Source organism: Equus quagga, chromosome 2, assembly GCF_021613505.1.
Source record: "Equus quagga isolate Etosha38 chromosome 2, UCLA_HA_Equagga_1.0, whole genome shotgun sequence".
In the NCBI taxonomy this organism is placed as follows: Eukaryota; Metazoa; Chordata; class Mammalia; order Perissodactyla; family Equidae; genus Equus; species Equus quagga.
This window is the reverse complement of record NC_060268.1, coordinates 79,108,034-79,130,867: the sequence shown is the minus strand read 5'-3', so window position 1 is coordinate 79,130,867 and position 22,834 is coordinate 79,108,034. Positions and strand designations below refer to the sequence as shown.

The 22,834-nt window shown below is 41.9% G+C and overlaps 1 protein-coding gene across 1 annotated transcript in view; it reads right to left on the bottom strand.

The window, feature by feature from the left end:
* The window catches only part of TARS3 (threonyl-tRNA synthetase 3), a 63,631-nt gene extending 42,917 nt beyond the window's left edge, over window positions 1–20,714 (bottom strand). The window contains exons 1-7 of the mRNA XM_046654782.1: window positions 20,343–20,714; window positions 19,358–19,423; window positions 18,453–18,649; window positions 11,178–11,301; window positions 5,924–6,045; window positions 4,106–4,223; window positions 1,260–1,324 (exon numbers count right to left, since the gene is read on the bottom strand). Of these exons, the coding sequence (XP_046510738.1) occupies window positions 1,260–1,324; window positions 4,106–4,223; window positions 5,924–6,045; window positions 11,178–11,301; window positions 18,453–18,649; window positions 19,358–19,423; window positions 20,343–20,633 (983 nt within the window). The 5' untranslated portion in view covers window positions 20,634–20,714. The remainder of the gene's footprint in view (window positions 1–1,259; window positions 1,325–4,105; window positions 4,224–5,923; window positions 6,046–11,177; window positions 11,302–18,452; window positions 18,650–19,357; window positions 19,424–20,342) is intronic.
* Between the last annotated feature and the right edge of the window lie 2,120 nt (window positions 20,715–22,834).

Sequence of the window (22,834 nt, the reverse complement as noted above, 5' to 3'; positions counted from 1 at the left end):
GTTCTCTGTCCACAATGGAGTAAATCAACGTTCAGAGCAATGGAAGGAATGTCTAATTAGCATGAAAGGCCTCAATACTCTAATCTTTAAATAATCCCACAGAAAAAAAGTCATTTATTTTCCAAAAATTAAATACAGCCATTCAAATTGATACAATAAGAAGTGTTGATGTTGATCTAAGTAAAGTTAAAAAAACAAAAACAAAAAAGGTCAAGTAGCAGAAGCCAGAATTTCAAAACTTAACATACCCTTTCTATTTCTTCATTTATTTTTATACTTTAAAATGGCTATCCTAACATTTATTTGAATTATAGGTAATAAATAAGAAAACCTTATCAGGTCATGAGATAGTGGCAAAAATAAGATAAACATGGTATCCCACTTCAATGTCAAATGGCAATGAGTTCATATCATAATTTAAGAAATGCCCTGTGCATAGCTCACAGAAGGGGTATGATTTTACTTATAGTTCAACTAAACCAGAAAACCATAAGTACTTGACTGTGGAAAACAAGTGTCCCAATGGATATGTGTGATAGTATAGACTATACAGACACCAGATCTTCTAAGATGGGACCATGAAGGTCACAGCAGCAGCCAGGTAGCCGGAAGACACAGAAATGGGGAACAGCAATTACCTGTAACGCAGCTTAGAAACGGATGAATAAAAAAGGGGTCAGGAGCCTAACGCTAAACTAACAGAACTAAGTCACTGTACTAATTTCCCTTCCCTCTTCTTACCACTTGACTTTGCCTTTGCTTCCAACTTTTTGTTTCATCGTGAATAATCTGCTAACGCATAAAGGTCGATATGTGACTTTTCACATAATAGCGAAAACACACTTTGGACTCTGGGCACTACAGCACAAGGCAGAAAATCACTGTGTGAGGAGATGGCCCACAACAGCTCCCACCGCCACCTTCATAAGAATGTGGGAGGATCAACAAAATTCCTTTCCCTAACAACCCCTCAAAAATGTAAGGCTCTGGGCGAACACAGTCTCACCCACTTGGAGAAAGATGCTGCTACAGCTAACATCAGAAAACAAAATTTGGGTTTTTGTACCATCCTGATGAATACAAACAAGAAAAAAATAATTCCCTTTGGTGATAACATTTTGGAGTCCCTAACTGAAGCAGTATATCAACTATGCAAATTTACACATCGACCCCCACAGCCAGAGACAAACTGCTTCCACTGCCAATGCCTTCAGGTTTACCACTGAGCAGGGTTTAAAATTTATGCACACACACTTTACCTGTAAACTGTGGTAGTTGGCGTGTTAACCTTCTCATTCAGGATGCGGCATTTAAATTTATTGTACTACAAAGAAAAATATATTTACATGTTATTACATAAAATGTTTGAATGGAAAAAAACTTCCTTTTTTCAAGAAACATTGAATGGCCATCTACCATGCGTTAGGTACTGAGACCCTGGGGATATGAAGAGCTCACAGCCTAGAGCCATACTGTCCAGCACGGGAGCCACAAGCCCTTGAGGCTGCTGAGGACTGGAAAGGCAATTAACCTGAAATGAGATGTGCTGCAAATGCAAAACACACTGGATCAGGGTCATAATGTGAAAAAAGGACATAAAGTAGCTCATTAATTACGTTAATTATTTTTGTATTTAATTAAAAATAATTATTATGTTACATGTTGAAGTGATCTTTTTGATATATTGGGTTAAAAAAGTTATAAAAGTTAATTTCATCTTTCTTTTACTTTTTTTTTTGGTTAGGAAGATTGGCTCTGAGCTAACATCTGTTCCCAATCTTCTTTTTTTGCTTGAGGAAGATTAGCACTGAGCTAACATTTGTGCCAGTCTTCCTCTATTTTGTATGTGGGTTGCCGCCACAGCATGGCTTGACAAGTCGTGTAGGTCCGTGCCTGAGATTCGAACCCGCCAACCCAGGCTGCTGAAGTAGAGCATGCCAGACTTCACTACTTTGCTATGGGGCCAGCCCCTCTTTTACTTTTAAAATGTGGCTACCAGAAAATTTAAGATTACATATGTGGCTCAGATTTGTGGATTGCATTATACTTCTATCGGACAGTCCTGTTCCAGAAGATTCTAATTTTAACTACAAGAAATAAGTAAATAAAATTCTGAGGACACAGCTACATTATTAATTTGTGTAAAAATTAAAACAAAGTTTATAGTAAAAGATATCATTATGTTAAAAAACTTAGCAGACATTTTTATTTTATGCTTTCATCACTATTACTATGATGCTGGTACTTTATATTAAACAACTACTGAAAGGAGGTAGCTGTTGGGAGAAAAAATAGATTTGTATGATTTAACTGTTTCATACTTATATGTTAAAATCAAATCATTTTACTTCATGAAGGCTTTACTGAATTTAGTTCTCAACCCACAGAATAGGAGACAATAATTGTAAATCATGTATCTGATAATGGGATCAGAATATATAAAGAATTCCTAGAATTCAACAACAACAAACAACTCAGTTCAAAAATGGGCAAAGGATTTAAATAGATATTTCTTCAAAGAATATATGGAAATGGCCAATAAGCACATGAAAAAATGCTCAACATCACTAGTCATTAGAGAAATGCAAATCAAAACCACAATGAGATACCACCTCACACCCATTAGGATGGCTATTAGCAAAAAAAAAAGAAAATAACAAGTGTTGGCAAGAATGTGAAGAAGCTGGAACCCTTGTGCATTGTTGGTGGGAATGTAAGTAAAATAGTACTGTCACTGTGGCAAATGGTATGGCAGCTGCCCAAAAAATAAAACGCAGAATTTCCATATAATTCAGCAATTCCACTCTAGGTATATACTCAAAAGAACTGAAAGCAGGGACTTGAACAGATATCTGTACACCCATGTTCATAATTTTTCACAATAGTCAAAAGATGGAAGTGACCCAAGTGTCCGTCTTCAGATGAATGGATTAACCAACTGCGGTCTATACACACAAAGGAATACTATTCAGTCTCAGAAAAGGAAGGAAATTCTGACACATGCTACAACATGGATGAACCTTGAGGACATGCTGAGTGAAATAAGCCAGTCACAAAAGGACAATATTGTACTATTCCATTTATATGAGGTTCTAAGTGTAGTCAAATCTATAGAGACAGATGGAGGGGAAAGGAGAATGAGGAGTTTGTGTTTAATGGGTACACGTTTCCTGTTGGGGAAGATGAAAAAGCTCTGGACATAGATGCTGGTGATGGTTGCACAACAATATGAATATACTTAATGCCAATGCACACTTAAAAATGATTAAAATGATATATTTTATATTTTGGATATTTTACCACAAAAAAAAGAGTAGCTGCAACTTTTACTAAATCCAAATCTATTTTTTTAATTCAAGCCCATAAAACTAACAATATTGTGCTTTCAAATTATAGTCGTGCATCACTTAACAATGGGGACACGTTCTAAGAAACGTGTCATTCAGCAATTTCGTCGTTGTATGAACATCACAGAGTGTACTCACACAAACCTAGATAGTATAGCCTACTACACAGCTTGGCTACATGGTACTAATCTTAGGAGACTACTGTCATATATGCAGTCTGCCCTTGACTGAAACATCATTATGCGGTGTATGACTATATGTGCTTTCTCTGATATTTGTGATTTTAAAAATAAAATTATGAATATATCTAAGTACATTGGTTAAAACAACATAAAGAGAAAACTGAAATTTTATACAGGTTACTCCAAGCTAAAATCTAAAAAAAAAGAAAAAAAATAACCACAGACAACCCCGAAGGAAAGAGAAAAGCCAGAATTGTATACGGTATTAAAAATATTGTTGAAGTTAGTAGTCAGAATATTAATACTAAAAATTAATCAGATTTATAAATACATACATGAAAACTATTCAGCTGGCCCTTTACCTACCTATGTCTGCATTAAAATTCTCAGGAAATAGTAGGGAAATAGCACATTGAGTGACTGGTGACAACATCACAATAGGTTGCCAAATCATTTGGAACAACTGGGCTAGTACCAGTCAATTACTTATTAAAAAAAAAAAAGGTTGTCTATGTTAATTATTTTTAATATTCCCGGCAAAAAGCTTTGTTATTCTAAAGAGTTTCCTGAATTTACCTTAAACATTTCCAGGAGGACTTCCTTACTGACTTCTAATCTTTCAAAGGCTTGCTTTTCTTTTATGATCGTCTTACACATGCCCTCCAGCGCTGACAGCTCTGTGCTGGACACTGCTCTAAAAGGAAGAGCAAGTAAGAATCAACACAGATTTTTCAGACAATATGCATGTTTCTTTGTGTGGACCTTTGTCCTGTAGACTTTGTCTCTAATTACACACTTTCCAAATTGAGGAATTTGGGGTTTTTTGTACCAGGACTTCAGAAAGTCAAAAATTCACATACAAGGCAGATCCTATCTCTCAAAGAGGAGACAGCCATCAACTTCACTTCTTCTCTGCAGTGAGGCGTGCCATTTGAAAACCCTGTTAGAAACGACCCCAGGTGGATTGTAAGCTCCTTTCAGGCCCATTCTGTGCGGTCTTCCTCGTCCCTGACACATTTATACTTTCGTTCAGAGGGCTGTATGAAGCGCTCGCCATGTCCCTGCCCTCACTGACCGTGGAGCCCAGGCTGAAGGAAGATCTGTGTGCGTGAGTGGCGGAGTCGGAGCTGGGTGCTCACGAGGGCAGTGGGCCTCTGCAGGCATGGACTGACCTCCCTCAGTCACTCCCAGGTTTCAGCTCACTCCCCTCCAACCACGCTGGCTTCCTGCCACTCCTCAAACAAGCATGGCATATGCCCACACAGGGGCTGTTCCACAGAGGCCTCGCACGTTCTTCCCCTAAAGGACCATAAACACCCCCCAGCAGCCTCAGAGCCTTGCTCCCTCCTTCCACTCTGGTGCTTGCTTCAAAGTCACTTTACCCTTTCCTGACTGCTTTCCTGTCACAGCACACACTTCCCCATACCTGGTTTATTTTCCTTCATGGCACTCATCACCACCTGACAGTGGATGCTGTTTGTTTATTGTCTGTCTGAGCTAACCACACTGTTAGTTCCACAAGGACAGGCTGATCTATTCACTGCTGAATCACCAGCAGCAAGCACAGCACATAGTAGGCAGTCAAAAAATCTTGCTGAATGGATCTTGGAGCGGTGGTAACAGGGGATGAAGCCGGATCTGCCTGAAGGCAGGACTACAGAATACTGGATGCTCAGGAGAGATGAGGGAGATCATTTAAGCAGGATGGAGGTGACAAGTAAAGGCAAAATGTACCATAGTCATCCAGGCAGGAGATGTTGTGGGTCTAAATTAAGGCAGAAGTACAGAGGAGGAGAGGAGGATGGGAGAGCTATTTAGTAGACGAAATTGGCAGAACTGGACTGAGCGACGGGATGGTGGGGTGGGGATGAGGAGCAGGGAGGAATTGGAAGGACCCTCCAGTTTCAGTTTGGACTGCTCGTGGTATCCTTGAGAGCCATGAGGACTGCAGGGAAGGAGGTGGGCTGGGCTGGGCCTGTTGCTAATGATTTCAAGAACAGACCATTGAATGTGAGGCCCCTGTGAATTGCCCCATCTGGTATTCATCTGTGTGAGATGCTGGCCCAGATGGACAGCATCTTCGATTACCATGGACCAGAACCGAAATAACGGCTCTCCAGGGATTAACCTTCGCTCCCAGTCTCAATTAGTACTATGCTCTAGCAAGTCCCAGATTAGATAAATAGTATATCACTTCCTTCTGGGGAAAAGAAAGAAAACATTAAAGAAGTTACCTGGAATCTAAACTCATAAAAAAAATAATTTTCAAACATACCTATCCAATCTATAATCACATTATGTAACATATAATTCACTAAATTAATACATAACCATTATTTTAAAAAAAAGGACTATAAACACATGCATTCAGAAGTGACTATCCAGTGGTGTTACCTGTCTTCAATGAACATGTCATAATAAAATCCATTTTCAATGGGTGGACCGTAGCACAAGTGGCCTCCATAGTAAAGCTCCATGGCCTCCCCAAGAATGTGAGCACTGGAGTGCCAGTACACCTGCAGGGCACAGGACACAGAGGTCACTGGCTATCAAAATTATGTCATGGAAAATTATTAGTAAAAAAACATGAGTAAGCAGGTTGATAAATTTTAAGGGGATAAACACCAACACACAGGGCAACAGTGATTTCAAAAGAAAATCTCCAATGCCCACTTGGAAGAGCATATTTTCTGAGCACTCTGAGTTTCCACCAGAGCCATTTACTTGGTTCTAGCGTAAAACTGCTGTTCTGAGTCACAGCTAAAGTACAGCTCCTAAATCATTTCCTTCTGTGTGTTTTAATTGCCTAAAAGCTTCAACCACCCACTTGGACACTGAGAAGAGTAGACACACGGAAGCCTGGCTCAGCCCAGAGTGCAAGAAGGCGGGGAGTGACAGACACTAATTGCCTTCCTTTTTCTCCAGGGGCAGCATCTGAACAGAATGTGGAGGGCCAAAGACGCTGTTTATGACATCACTAACATTAACAAAATGTTGCATCTACACGGCAGTCTTCACATGCTGAACAGCACATGACTGTGGACGTTTGAAAGATGGCTAGTGGAGGGGGCAAGGTGTTGCGGGGGGAAGCCTGCTGGCTGCCTGAAACCCCGAAGCAGTAAATACATGAGTTAATTTACCATAGTCCAAAGGCCAGTCATCAGCTCTAAAAGTTCAGAAAACTCAGTACTAAATTCCCAAAGAATCAATGGTTTACAGATAAACTAAAACTAACCAAAGTCACCAAATACATACGAGTGCCAAAGGAACAAGATAATTGAGTCCTCTGGCAGCACTTTCTTTCCCTTTATTAAATAGGAAACAAATCAAAATTAGACAGATGTTTTATAAAATAAATAACCCAGAGCAAAGGGAGTTAGCTGCTTGAGCAGACTACGTGCAATCCTGACCCACGGCATTCGGCTGGGATATGATCTGCAAACAGACACAGAGGGTCAGTCCGTGGGGCAGAGCCCCTCTGCTCTGGATGGTGCCGGGATGGCAGGCCAACTGCCAACACCAGCCCAAGTCTCCTCTTCAGTGCTTTGTCCACACCTCGCTATTTGTTGAGCCAAACACTGTGTTAGGTGCTGGGGATGCAACAGTGAAAACACCTTAGTCACAGGCTTCATGCGGTTTACAGCCTGGTGGAGGAGAGACAGGCAATAAATGAATCTGTAAGTACATAATCACAAGATGAGAAGAGCAATTAAAAGGAGATGAACAAGCACTGTAATAAAGAACAGCAGCAAAGCCTCTACATTCTCAGGGAGTCAGGAAGGCCTGGGTGGCTAATACATTGGAGACGAACAAAGAGTAGCTCGAGAAAGGTTAGAGAGGTAAGAGAGGGCCAGTGACCACGCAGGGCTTGGGAGGAATTTGGGTTTTATTCTAATGCAATGGGACACATTAAAGAGTTTTAAGCAGAAAAGAAATGGACTCAATTACATTTTAAAACATTGTTTGGTAGCAATATGGGAATGGATTTCAGAGGAACGAGATAGCAGGTGGGCAGTTTCTTGGGTACTGCTACAAATGGCATGATTATAGAATCTTGGCTAGTGGCAGTGGAGATGGAGAGAAGTGGGCAGATTCAAGACACATTATGAAAGTAACGGCTACCAATAAATTATAGACTAGAGTTGAGGGACGGGGACTCATCACATGCAACCTCCAAGATTCTGGGCTGAGCAACTGGGTACGTGGTAAACTTGTACACTGAGATGGGCAGCCAGGTAAGAAAGAAGTTTTGAGGTTAAAATCAAGAATTTCACTATAGACGAATGGAAGTAAAGATTCTTGTACAATATGTAGGTGGAGATGCCACATGGGCAGGAGTGTATATAAGACTAGGGCATTCTAGCTACAGATAGAAGAGTTGAGAGTTGACAGTTTATAGATGAGTATGACAGCTTAGAACAGGAGTTAAAGAAAGAAGGAGGCTATGACTGAACACGGAGGAATTCTTAACATTTGGAGGTGGATGAAGAAGAAAAAGCCAGCAAAGAAGACTGACAAAAAACAACCAGAGGTGAGAATAAAACTAGGAAAGCACTGGCGACATGGAGAACCTTAAAAAAAGAAGGGAGTGGTTAACTGTCAATTTTGCTGCGAAAATATATAGGATGGGGAGTGGGGGGGCAGGCGGCTAGCCATCGAAATTGCAGGTGATGTCAAACTAATGTCATGAGACCCTGGGACAGGTCACTGAACCTAACTACAAGCATGTCGCAGAACTAGCAGCATCTGTTCTTATAGAATCTGCTTTTTTTGTTTACACCTCCAAATAAGCACCTTATGTTTTCTTGAGAATGAGACTGCGGCTGCACATCACGGATTGCTCCTGCGATTTCACAAAGATTCAGGGCAGAACATAGACCTTAATACACCCTTTACCAGACGTGATGGTTACAAAAGCAAATAGCAATTAGATATATATTTAAACTTGAAAGCTCTATCATTTTATAAAACACCCCTTGTTTTTGGTGTGCGTATTTATCAACCTTACATGAACATTCTCACTCTGTCATTTTCCATATGAATTTATCCAGAGGGCAGGGAGTCCTTTCGTATGCTACATTATGCACTAAATATTCTTATAAATAGAATCCTCTCCTTTTTTTTTTTAAGATTGGCACCTGAGCTAACAACTGTTGCCAATCTTTTTTTTTTTTTTTCTGCTTTATCTCCCCAAATCCCCCTGGTACATAGTTGTATAGCTTAGTTGCAGGTCCTTCTAGTTGTGGCATGTGGGACACCGCCTCAACGTGGCCTGATAAGCAGTGCCATGTCCGTGCCCAGGATCTGAACCTGTGAAACCCTGGGCCACGGCAGCAGAGTGTGCAAACTTAACCACTCGGCCACGGGGCCGGCCAATTTTTTTTTTTTTTTTTTGGTGATGAATATTGGCCCTGGGCTAACATCCGTTGCCAATCTTCCTTCATTTTGTATGTGGGATGCCACCACAGTGTGGCTTGACATGCAGCATGTAGGTCTGCACCTGGGACCCAAACCCACAAACCCCTGGCTGCTGAAGCAGACTGTGTTAACATAACCGCTATGCCACTACGCCAGTCCTAGAATCGTCTTTTAAAATAAAAGTGACGGGTAGGCCCAGTGGCATAGTGGTTAAGTTCGCACACTCCACTTCAGCAGCCCAGGGTTCACGAGTTCCAATCCCAGGCACAGACCCACACACTGCTCATCAAGCCCTGCTGTGCTGGTGTCCCACATACAAAATAGAGAGACACTGCCACAGATGTTAGCTCAGCAACAATCTTCCTCAAGCAAAAAGAGGAAGATTGGCAACAAACGTTAGCTCAGGGCCAATCTTCCTCACCAAAAAAATAAAAGTGAGAGTTTGCTATTTAATGGAGACTTGAATTTTTCAGTAAAGCAAAAAATGCTTTTACAAAATCATTAATTTATCATTTTGTAGATCTGAGTTTTCTAGATTCACTTTCCTATAGGGTTTCTTTTTCCTGGATAGTCACTAAATATTGATAAACTGGTTTATGTTCAAAATCTTGCTAATATGTTCATAGTAATAGGAAAATAAAATCCAAGAACAAAAAAAAACCTTTGTTACTAAATTACACTAGAGGAAGCGTCAAGATCTTGAAAAAGTTACCTAACTGTTCCAAGCCCTGGCTATTTCATCTGTAAAATGGGGATTAAAACAGTGGCTGTGTGATAGAGTAACTGAAGACTCATGACATAATGCACATAAGGAGCTGGGGCCAGTGCCTGGCACATAACAAGCATTCAGTCAATGTTTATTACCGTTATCATTTTCATCAACAACCACAAATATTTATGGAAGCCCCATAATGCAATGTCAGGAACCACATTAGTATCATGGCAAGCAGAGGGCATGCTGGTTAGGCAGTCTAGAAAGATTCCCAATGATAATGAGTGTTTTCTTTTTCATGACCTCACGAAACACAAGGATGAAAGAACTCCAAAGAGCCAATACCTCCATGGAACACTGAACTTGGCAGCTCCTCCCCACCCCCACTCAAATCCCTGACAGTGCGAGTTCAACAGCTGACTGCTAGAGAAGGGTAGCAGAAAGATGCCTGCAGGTCAACCAAGAGCCCGGCAGTGTGGGAAAGCGCAAGGCTTGCTCACACCCAGGTTCAGGCAGCATTTGGGCCCTTAGAAGAGGACTGAAACTAACCAACTACCACGGCTGCTCTCTGTTCCAGACCCTATTTTACTTTATCCAGAGACTGACACCATCTGAAAGCACCTATTGTTTGTTTTCTTGTTCACTATCTCCTCCCACTAGATGTGAACTCTGGAGCGGGAGCCTCAATGCTTTGTCCACTGCAGCCCCACAGAACCTCGCACCTGCATCCCTTGCCCTAGACACTGGTCAGTTGACTGAGGGAATAAATAAAATTTTACAGGTCCAGGGATAACACCTGGGATGAAGTTAGGTGACAATTGTTAAGAACTAGAGAGAAAAATTAAATAATAGATATAAGCTATTTATTTTTTAAAAAACTTGCTCTTTCTGAATCGCTTGTAAATATGATTTTATTAATACTGTATTGTTTAACTATTAAATGGCTATACTCTGCATATTTTAAACAAAGAAGTAATTATAATATGGTTCTTACAGTTTGGATTAATAAATCAAGAAATTCCACGTAAGCTTCACAACTAATGCAACCTAAGCTATTCACAGGTTAGGTTTTATTGAGACAACGGACCTCTTAAAGGGAGATTGCAAAGTGAGGGTGACAGTGTATATCAGAGACCTATGTGAAAATGTGGTATCTATTTTATGGAATATTACACAAACAAGTATTTAAAGGATATTTGAGTTTTGATAATTTTTTCCAATTCTCCCACACATATTAAATTATAAAGTAGATCCATTTTTAAGTCTAATAAAAATTCATTTCAAATACACACTGATTTAATAATTAAGGCATTCTAACTTAAGGAAACAACAAAATTGATATATACTTGTATATATTCATTCCATAAAACATATTAAATATTTATTAAATACCAATATACACATTTTAAATCTTGGCCACAAAACTCCTCATTCTTGACTTCAGTTTGTGACTTTGTATATAAAGTAGTTTATAACATAACCACCCAAAGTTTGGTTGGTTGGTTTTTAAATACTTACAGCTTGAGCTTCCTCACTATCAAACATGAGCAGCTCCAAGGTGGAGTCCCCCTCCAACGGACGGTCCAAGTCCCATAATTCACCATTGACTTTGGCTACCACTGTGCTTTCAGCCAGTTCTTGACTAGTGAGAGAAAAGTCACTTGGGAGTTAACCTTATCACATTCTACAACAATTCATTAAAACAAAAGATTAAAATAATTCCCAGGGCAGGGCCAGCCCTGTGGCAAAGTGGTCAAGTTCAGCGCACTCTTGGCACACTCCACTTCGGCAGCCCAGGTTCACGCGTTTGGATCCTGGGCACGGACCTACACCACTGGTTAGCCATGTTGTGGCGGCAACCCACATACAACAAGAGGAAGACTGGTACAGATGTTAGCTCAGGACTCATCTTCCTCAGGCAAAAAAACAAAACAAAATAAAAAATAATAATAATTTCCAGGGTTTTTTTTAAGTGGATAGAAAGTACAAATGTAAACTAATAAGACAGATATTTTTTATTTTGCAATATTTATTAAGTGCAAAAGTAATATGCATTCACTGTAAAAAACTTGGAAAACAGAAAGCACAAGAATAAAACAAAAATCACATATACATCTCATCACCCAGAGATAACTACTCATAACATTTGGTACATGTCTTTCCAGTCTTTTTTCTATGTTCACCCCGACTCACACATAAACATATATACTGGTTTTAAAAGCATAGTTGCCAATATAATTTTATAGCCTGCTTTTTCACTGCAATACCATCTGACAGATTCCAAAACAGTCTAGAAGTATCATATTCATTGAGGAAGCCTCCACTCTGCACATTCCGGTCACCTGTGTTTTGCTATCATAGAGTTGACTGCACAGACATCCAGACACATCCAGCTTTGTGTCTCCCGTGACTGTTTTCTGGGAATAAGCCCTCAAAGTGAAATTGCCAGGCCAAGGGGCACAAGCCTTTGAAAGATTTCTGACAAATATTGTCTGAGTGTACCACTTCCATGCACCCCAAAAGATTTTTTAAGTCTTTGTCAATTTGACATTGGGAATTGTCATTTTAACTTGAATTATTTGATTATTAATTTTAGTAAATGTTTACTGGCCATTTTTACTTTTTTTTAACTGTTCATGTCCTTTACCTATTTTCTATTGATGCATTGATCTTTTCCTTTCCTTTTTTTTGTGTGTCTTTCAAATGACATTTATTGTTGTTTGAAAATTTACAAAAAAAACATTAAAAGAAACCTGGAAAGTACAGAAAAGCACCAAGAAAAAAAAATCATCCACAATCCTATTGCCCAGAAATTGCTGTTAACATTTTGCTGTATGTCCTTCCACATATTTTCATAAATATATACACCAATATAAAAAGTTTAATAGTATTATTCTGCATATGCTAATTGGTAACCTACTTTTTAAGCTTAACAATAAATCACAACATTTTCCCTAACATTAGACAGACTAGTAAAACATGCTATTTAATGCAGTAGATGAACTTAATGAATCCCTTATTGCTGGGCATTTTGATTGTTTCTTTGTGGGTTTTGTGTTTGTTTTGTTTTGGTAATGACAAATAATGCTGCAATGAACATTCTTGAACATACATCTTAGTACCCAATTATTTTCTCAGGAAAAATTCTAGAAGAAAAACTTCTGGGTCAAGGGAAATATACTTTTAATAACTTTTGTTGGAACATATTGCCAAATTCTCCTATCAGGAAGGGTGCAAGAGTACCTTTTCTCTGTGCCCTCATAATGCTAGGTACTACTAAATTGTGCCCTCTTTACAATGTAATGTTATAATCTGCATTTCCGTGAGTAACTTGAGCAGTGGTGCAGCACTGTGCTTAAGAGCATGCACTCTGATGTCAGGCCAACCAGGGTTTAAACACTGGACAATTTACTCCGTTTCTCTAAGCCTCAGTTTTCCCAGTAGTAAATTGGGCATTGTCGGACCTTCCTCATATACTTATTCTAAGAATTAAATAAAATGTACTCCTAATAACAATTTATAAATGTTAGACATTGTTATTAACAAAATAGCATTTTATTTTCATTTTTACTGGCTCTGATAGATTGCTAAGGGCTCCTCAAATCCACACTCTCCTTCTTCTACAGTAAGTTTTCCAGCCTCCCTTGCAGCTAGATGTGGCATGTGACTAAGTTTGGAGGCATGATACAAGCAGAAGTGATATGTTGCACTTCTCTATCTCAGCCTTAAGACAATGGAGGGCACTTCTCCATCCACTCCCTGCCTGCTATGGACTGGAGCACAGAGGTACTGTTCCCTTTGGACCATGTAGACAAGAGCAACACCGTACCAGACAGCCCAGCAACTGGATGGAAGGAATTTAGGTCCCCAAATGACTGTATGGAGAAGTGCTGCCCTGCCAACCTGGACCCCACACCTCCAAACTACTATATGAGAGAGACTTTGACCATATTGAAGCCACTGAGTTTTCTGTAGTCTTTTTGTTGCAGTAGTTTAACCTGTATCTTAACTAATACAGAAATAAGGACCTGGAAGTGAGTAACAAAAACAAAACATGTGGCATTGGGTGAGCAGATGGGCAGTGGATAAAGGAAAGAGATACTAAAATATGGAAAGCCAATAACCCTTGTTATGGCAGAACAAAAGATTTGATAAAAACTGCAGGCAAACTAATGTGCTTCCAATGCCTGTAGCACATAAGGAAGCAGTTATAAAAGGGCAGAATGCTGATATCTACTTTTAGCTTTTAGCAAGATACAACCAGAATGAGATAAGATCAGGGGAGACGTGCCCAGTTTGCAAGCAGAGATGGAAGGGACAGGGTTTGCCAAGGGAGGCTCTCCTAGCCTGTGGCCTGTAACCCAAACTGACAAAGCCTGGATATGTGAGGCTGTGCAAGACTGGAAACACAATCTTCTGTCCCAAACAGCAGGAAGGACGGGCACTGACAGCCCTTCCCAAAGGCCAGGCATCAAGACAGGCAACAGGGGCCCATCTAGCACAAGGATTACAGGTAAACAACAGCCTGTTGTTTCATCTGATCTCAGCCCATTAAACTGAGACAGAAGGGAGTGAGCCAAGTACAAAAGCCAGGGAATAAAGGGGTGAAAAGTCTGTTTAGAAGAATTCTTTAAGTGAGATTACTTTCACTCGGAATTGATTAGAAGCAAACAGACCAAGGGCCTATTACAGTTAACTGCTTGAGGGAATTCTATTGCCAAATGAACTACAAATCCAGCTTACAAATACCTCTGACTGTTTGATCCTGAAAAGAGCCCTCAGCCTCCAAGTGTGCACCAGTGGGAACTGTGCTGTGCAAACCACACGGCCTCCAAGAGGACAAACAGCCCTGCACTTCAGATGCAGCAAATGATGCTGATGGACAGTTATGAACCTCCCAAAGAGCAAAATGAGGGCCCTCGAGAGACTGTGGACAAGAGAGCCGCTCCCAGCGAACAAAGGGTGGCCAGATGGGCTGACCCAAGCACAACCCACTGCCAAGCTGTGGGCCTCACAACCGCTGCCAGCAGGATCTGATGGCTTCTGTACACCAGTGCCTGCCATACTGCTCCTTCTTCTTTTTTCCAAATAGAACTTTGTGATTGTCTGTGTTTATTCCACCACTGTATACATGTGTGGATGGGCAGCCTTGTCCATTAGTTTATTTGTTGCTAGAGTGCAAGGAGCCAGCCTGACGGGGGTGTTCTGCACAACACTTGGAAATCCTGGGCTTCCAGTTGATGGGACCTGGAGTTGTCTCATTTGGGTAGAGAATGAATGTGTGGGATGATGAAAGAAGGGTGCTCACAGATATCTGGACGTTAGAGGAGCACACTGTGGCAGACATTATTCCCCTAAACCATTCTTCTCTCTTCCACAGTGAGAATGCTTTAGCTGAACATGTGGCTGGCCAGCAGGAGCTACACTTCCATTCTCTCTTACAGCTAGGGGTGGCCACGTGACCAAATGTGAGCTAACAGAATGTAAGTGGAAATTACAGTGTGCCACTAGGGGTCTTGGCCTCCAAGCATCCTCGTTCTTCAGCCATTCTTCCCCTTGCCTCCAGGCGGCTCCATGGATGGGACCCAGCTTCCACGCCAAGACATTAACAAACCCTACCTAGGCAATGGCAGATTCATAAGATGGAAGGAGCCAGGGTCCATAAATGACTGCATGGACCAGAGATGTCCACCATCCTGGACTGGTCATCTCTGTACTGTTATGTGAGAGAACATGAGGTCCACCTTATTTAAGCCACTTTCTTGGGGGTCTCTTTTTTGCAGAAGTTTAGCCTAACTCAGTGGTTCTTAAACATTAGCTTGCATCAGAAGCCCCTCTCATAAAAATATAGACTGTTAATTGATTCAGGAGGTGTGGGATGGGGCCCAAGAGTCTGCTTTTCTAACACGTTCCAAGGTGATCTAATGCTGTTGGTTTGGGGCCACACTCTGAGAACTACTCTTTCATGAACTACTATGAACTGTCCTTTGCCCATTTTTTCGACTGGGGTATCTTCTTAGGGTAAATGGCTACATATAGAATTCCTAGGTCCAAGGGTTAGGGTCTGCACATTTTTAAGGCTTTAAAAGCTTGAAAGAGACTGCGTGGATTCACCCTGCCTCCAGCAGGGCCATGTCCTCAAAACTGTATCAATATTAACTATTTTCCATACATCTTTGACAAATCAATAGGTAATAGGTAATTATTTTCATTTGCATTTATAAGATTATTTTTTCCTCTGTTCAAGTTTTCATCTGCTTCCTACTAATTTGAAAAACACTTAGAGAGCAATCATGTTTTACATGGTACATTTTTTTCCACAACTGTCATTTCCCTTTTTGTGTGTCATTTTTACACATGGCCATTTTTCTTAAGTGTTTAATTTTTGTGCAGTTTGAATCTGTACATCTTTTCCTTAATGATTTCTACCTCACATGTTACGCTTAGAAAGGCCTACGCTCCCCCAGAGCAGGAATAACCACCTATGCAGTCTGCTCTCAGTTAAACAAGGGAACAGGCAGTATAACAGAATAAAGCTATTATTTTATATCCAGCCACCTCCCAGGACCCTTACTTACTCTAACAGTTTTTAGTTAATACTGTTCTCTAATTCACTTTTGAAATTGTTTAACTGTTCTTTTACTAACTGCCTGAGTTGAATTCTTAGTCTGTTTCTTTCATTCTTTCTTATTCAATAATAAAAGCCTTCAACGCCACAAATCTGTTTCTGATAACCACTCTGGATGTAGTGGTGATAGATTTTGAAATGTATTCTCTTCATTAGAAATATTTTCTAAGAATTCTGTGCTTGTTTTTATTTCCTTTCACCCAAGTTATTTTAAAGAGCTTTTTTTTTAATTTTCAAGTTTTACTTTTTGTCTTATTGTCATTAATCTGTTTACTGCGTTTGTAAGTGATTTCACTGTACTCACAGAATGTGAACTGTATGTTTCTGCATTTTATTTAGGATTCTGAGGAGCCAAAAGCATGACCACAGGTGCCAAGAGAGAAGGCAGTGTCTCTGCCTGTAGAGCACAGAGATGGGCAAGGAGGCACGAAGTCTACCTTACAGTGTCATTACTCAGACACACATGACCTTAATTTTGCCTATTTGATCTGTCAAGAGGAGTGTTACAGTCTACCACTCCTGAGTTTCTGTAATTTTGTATTTCTAATTTGATGCTATATATTTTTTTTTTTGAGGAAGATTAGCCCTGAGCTAACTACTGCCAATCCTCCTCTTTATGCTGAGGAAGACTGGCCCTGAGCTAACATCCATGCCCATCTGCCTCTACTTTATACAGGAGATGCCTACCACAGCATGGCTTTTGCCAAGCAGTGCCATGTCCACACCCGGGATCCGAACTGGCGAACTGCGGGCTGCCAAGAAGCGGAACGTGCAAACTTAACCACTGCACCACCGGGCCGGCCCCATGATGCTATATTATTTAACTCATAAAGGCTCATGACAAATAATCACTGTGGATTGGATAATTGTATACTGTTCACCTATTTTTAAAGTAAGCCTCAGTATCCCACTGGATGATTTCAGTCCTGAATTCTGCTGTGTGACAGTAACATTACGGCCGCTGTTTTCTTATCAGGTTTGCCCAATAAAGATTGGCCCATCCTTTAGTTTTGGATGATTTTACTTTTTAGACACTCCTGCAACCCCTCTGTCATTAAACCTGAGGGTGGAGTGTCTAAGCTAGTACCCTGTGGAAACGCATATTGCTAAGTGTACAAAGAAGCACATGTTCCATAATCAATAACTTTGCTTCCAAAGCTTGAACAGGTTTCTTCAGTGCAGGCTTGTCAGTCTCTAACATGCTAACATGCACAGTGACTCTCCAGGATGAAACATCAACTTATTTTTGCCTCAAAGCCCATTTTTCCCCAGTACATCTATTCATCTCTCTTGGAAAACATGGGAACAGGTTGGGAGGGGCCCTTAGGGTACACGATATGATAGGATGAAAAGGAAATATAATCTTAACCATAGTTTCCAAAGGAAATGTCAGGATTTCAATTGTTAAAAAAGTTTGCTTTTTAAATAATAAAACTTTATTTACATGGCAGTTTAGAGCTATACTTTCATAAATTTGTATTTAATGCTAGGAATTAACATTAGTCAAAACAACATAACTTCACTAATGTATCTAATTTCTAGGAAAGTCAACATACTTATTCCAGGGCCAATAATAGCTCTAACACATACATCTTAAATCTAGAATTAATAAGCTTTTTTGTACATTTCTAGAGACACTTCAGTTTTCAGAGTATCTTTCATATACAGCATTTCATTTAACCTTTACAACCACACAAGGTAAATGGAAAAGTATTATTTCCACTGAAGATGTAAGAAAACAGGCTTGGAAAGCTTTAGGGATCTGCCCAAGTTGGTTCAAAGAGCCACCCACGGTTACTTCCTGATGGACCAATGGCTTGGAGTCAAGTCCAGCAAAAGACCTGACAAATCTCATGGAAATATCTTCATGATGAACAAAGTCAATATAATGTGGCCTGTCAAAGATTATATACTTTTCTCTACTATGTATTTTTATTAGAAGTTTAAAATTTGGACCTTTTATTTAAAGAGGAAGAGATTGTGTTCTGATATTCAGCTACTGTTTAATGGCCTCTTTAGAAGCCAGAGGGAAAAAAATTAACTAATTACATTTAACTTATTCAACCGAGTAGGAAAAAAATACTTTAGGAGTCCCTAAGAACACATTTTCATCAAGCTCTGGCACAATACTTAATACTGAATATCTTCTCCAAACTACGGTTTACCTAATTTCAGCAGCCACTTGATAAGGTGTTGTTTTCCAAGCTTCCCCTTCCACTGTTTTCCCATCAGCCACTCGGACTGTGATCACATTGCTTGTATTCCCCTTCTTTTCATAAATGGCAAGTAAGAGCTGATGATCTTTCTTCAATATTTCAAAAAGCTTCAATCTTTCCTTTATGAAGTTTGGTTGATTTTTCACCTGAAAATCATTAGAATACCATAAGGTTGACATACACAGCCCACTTTTTCCTAACTGCTCAGCTCTCAGGAAGTTCCACCCCCTTCTCAGCAGGCCCCAGGTCACCTCCAGGGCTAGTCTGGATCAGTTGACTTCTCACTCTCACCTCCAGAAGACTCCTCTCCACTGATCTGACTCCTTAGTTCTCAGGGTCCAGCTCAAAGCCAACCTCTTCTAACTATCACACCCACCGGCCTCTCCCTTTTTCCACACGTTCAGCACATGTGTACGCAGTCACACAGTTCAGCCCGCCCTTAGACACCATCCTACTTTGTCCTCTAGTGGTTTCAAACCTGTGTTTGTCTGAACTCCTCAACCAGACTGATCCCTTTGAGGCCAGATATTCCTGCTTTGCTCCTACCAAAGGCTGATGCCTGATAAATACTCTCTGGTCGTTTAAATGACTCACCTAAAAAAGCAAAGTAGCCAGTTTCCTTAACACAAAAGAAGAGCTCTGCTATCCGACCTTAAATAGACTAAGGAGCACTTTATAACTCATCCCTAAGACATCTTGTATTGAAGGCTTACAAAGTTTTAAATGTCCTACTGTGGCCTAAGTCGTAATTTAATTAGTAATTATGTTTTAATTAAAAATCCTGGGCAGTTAACTATATAAGCATATTTAAATTCCAGGTAGTATTTTATATTATTTCTACAGCAACAACTTACCTCACTGTCAGGCCCGCTTTCCTTCTTCTTTTTATTGTCCTTTTCTGGGCTTTGACTAGAAGGAGGCTGAGAAATAAAGATAAACTGTAAACGACTCATACCAACGAAAAGAAAGAGCAACACACCTGAAACTGGAGCAAGGAGGGGGCCCGGCCGCAGGCAGCAAGTGTCCCCGGTTCAGAGGCCATAGCTGGGCTCTCGGACCATCGCCCACGACCCTCAACGAACCTCAACCCGCAAGTCGTTTGCTGGGGTTCAGTCCTTCCTGTCTGTGCATTTTCACACATTCTTGCTAAGCACATTTAATATGTTCTGCTCTTTAAAGGTTTTTCCCTCTAATCTTTAAACAAATAATGTCATTGGAAAAATGGTTGTGTAGCTGCTGCCAGGGATTTTAAACGCACTATTTCAGGAAGATGTGGCTAGCGCTCCACAGTGACGCTGGGTAAAGGACCGAGGGACACCCCACAGTCTGAGAAAGCCTTCCGAACGCAGAAAATTTATGATGTTACAGGAAGCAGACAATGTGTCTTTAAATGAACCCAAATATTAAAACTCTATTAAATAATAATGTTAAAGACACAGATCTCAAGAGAGACCACCCAAAGAAAGCAAAACCACCTGTGGTCAGGGCTCAGCGCCAGGGGCTCAATAATGGAAACGGAGGGTTTCCGTATGTCGCTGTTGGTCCGCCCGTCCAAGGAAAGCGGAGTGGGTTTCAAACACCCCAGCAGTTTTTCAAACATGGGGAAACCCCATTTCTGGTACTGAAGAAGGCGTGTGGCAGGCCGTTTCCTGGGACCGCAGGGAATTCCACCCTTCGCTCCAGCGGGCGCTTGCCGGACACGCAGCGGGCCGGGGGCGCAGGCCGCCCGCGCCCGCACCCGCACCCGCACCCGGCCCGGCCCGGCCCAGGGGAAGCCGCTCCGCGGGCGCCGCGCTCATCGGGCCCGGGGCCCCGCAGGCAAGTCCGCCGCCCCGTTACCTGCGCGCCGGCAGCCGCCGCCCGCGCCGCGCTCTCCAGCTTCGCCTGGTGGCTCAGCTCCTCGGCCAGGCACAGCCGCAGGCGATACAGGCGGTGGCGCAGGTCGCGGTTCTCGGCCCGGAGCTGCGCCACCTCCCGCGTGAGGCACGGCCCCTCGGCCTGGCAGCGGTCGGGCGCGGTCTGCAGCTCGTCCCTGAGGCGCTGGACCTCCGCCCACAGCCAGCGGATGTCCTCCTCCTGCCGCTCCAGGCGAGAAGCCACGGCCTCCGCCGCCAGCGCCTCGGCCGCCATGGCGCTTGCCGGGCTCGGGGACCGACGCCGGGCCCCGCGGTGGGAGCAGGGCCGGCTACGGCGGCTGGGAGAGCCGGGTAGCCGCAGGGCACGCTGCAGGGGACGGGGCGGGGCGGGGGCGGGGCTATGCAAATCAGCGGGGCGGGGCAGCCGGGAGGAGTGGGGCGGGGCCGCGGGGGTCTGCGCAGTGCGGGAGGCGGGGCCGAGGTGGGGCGCGGCGTGGTGGTGGGCGTCGCTGGGAGCCGGCACGCTGGGTGGCCCAGGCTCGGAGATTTGCGTGGGGCCCGGGTAGGCTCATGGTGACTCCAGTGTTACCAGCATGTCGCCATTGGTCAGTTAAAATGCAAATCATCCAAACTCTTGGGCAGGCTGACATCTCCCTTCCAGAATGGTTCCTGTCTTTCCCCTCGCGAACTTTGGCAGTCGACATTCTTGCACCTTGCGATCAGGTTCTGAAAAGTGGCCGTTGAGCTTTCACCCTCTTTGGCCTTCATACTGGCCTTCATACTTCATAAGGCTGCCTAAGTGCAAAGGCCACTGGGCCAGGGCGCACAGATCTCTACAAAAATTTAATCTGACTGGCATGATATTGTTAGCTCCTTGAGGCTAGGGCAAATGCCACATACATCTCAGTATCCTTCATAACCAGGAGCACAACCTTCCTGTAGTAGGAACACAGATTGATTTTAATTAACATTCTTAGGGCTTGGAATGTAGCAAACACTATTCTAAGCTCTCTACAAATATTAACTCCTTTAATACTTATTATAACAGATGCTATTGTTATATCCATTTATAGATGGAGAAACTGAAGCACAGAGAGGCTAAGTGACTTGACCAGGGTCACAGTTACAGAATGACAGAGTTGAGATTCAAACTCAGATAATCTGGTGCCAGTGTCAATGTGTTTAATACTATGGTGCCTTTCAACTCTGGTAAGATTTAATTGAACATGTCATATGACAAGATACAGGTAAAAAATGCTATCAGAATTCTAAAATGGGAGAGTTTAGTTTGGAGATGCAGTTGAGAAAGTTAGCAATTTTCTGGAATAAAGGTTGGCAGACACTGGAAACCAACGGGGACGGGGCAACCGGGAGGAGTGGGGCAGGCCGAGGGGTCTGCGCAGGTGGGGAGGTAGATGAATGCCACTCTAGGAGCAGAATCAGCATGCTGGAAGGAGCTGGGGGCGGGGCGCAGGATAATTGGATTAAGCTAACTGGAATCAAAAACAGCTGCCAGGAGGAGGTTCCCTAAAGTACAACACTGATACCACTGTATCTTTCTTATTCCCTTTCCTGACAAGATTCTGGATAAGTTCCTGACAGAGACTCACTGCCATGACCTATGTATTGTCAAATGTCGTGGTCCCACTTAAGCCCGCAAAAGTTTCTTTGGGCTCCTTTGTAATTTGTCTCTCTTGGCCACCCACCCCTAATCCCCAGGCAGCTGCTGATCTGCTTTCTGTCACTATAGGTTTGTTTTCATTTCCTAGAGTTTTCTATCCAGGCATACCTCGAAGATATTGTGGATTCCATTCCATGCCACCACAATAAAGCAAATACACAATAAAGCAAATCACAAAAGTTTTTGGTTTCCCAGTGCGTATAAGTTATGTTTACACTGTACTGTAGTCTAAGTATTATGTCTAAAAAACAATGTACATACCTTAATTAAACAATACATTGTTGATAAAAAATGCTAACCGTCATCTGAGCCATCAGTGAGTGGTAATCCTTTTGCTGGTGGAGGGTCTTGCCTCGATATTGATGGCTGCTGACTGATCATGGTGGTGGTTGCTGAAGGCTGGGGTGGCTGTGACAATTTCTTAAAATAAGAGACAATAAGGTTTGCTACGTCAATGGACTCTTCCTTTCATGAAAGATTTCTCTGTAGCATGTGATGCTGTTTGATAACATTTTACCCACAGTAGAAGTTCTTTCAAAATTAAAGTCGGTTCCCTCAAACCCTGCCACTATTTTATCAACTAAGGGTATGTAATATTCTAAATTCTTTGTTGTCATTTCAACACTCTTCACAGCATCTTCACCAGGAATAGATTTCATCTTTTAAAAACCTCTTTTCTTTGCTCATCCTTAAGAAGCAACTCCTCATTTGCTAAAGTTTTATCATGAGACGGCAGCAATTCAGTCACATCTTCAGGCCTCACTCCTAATTCCAGATCTCTTGCTATTTCCATG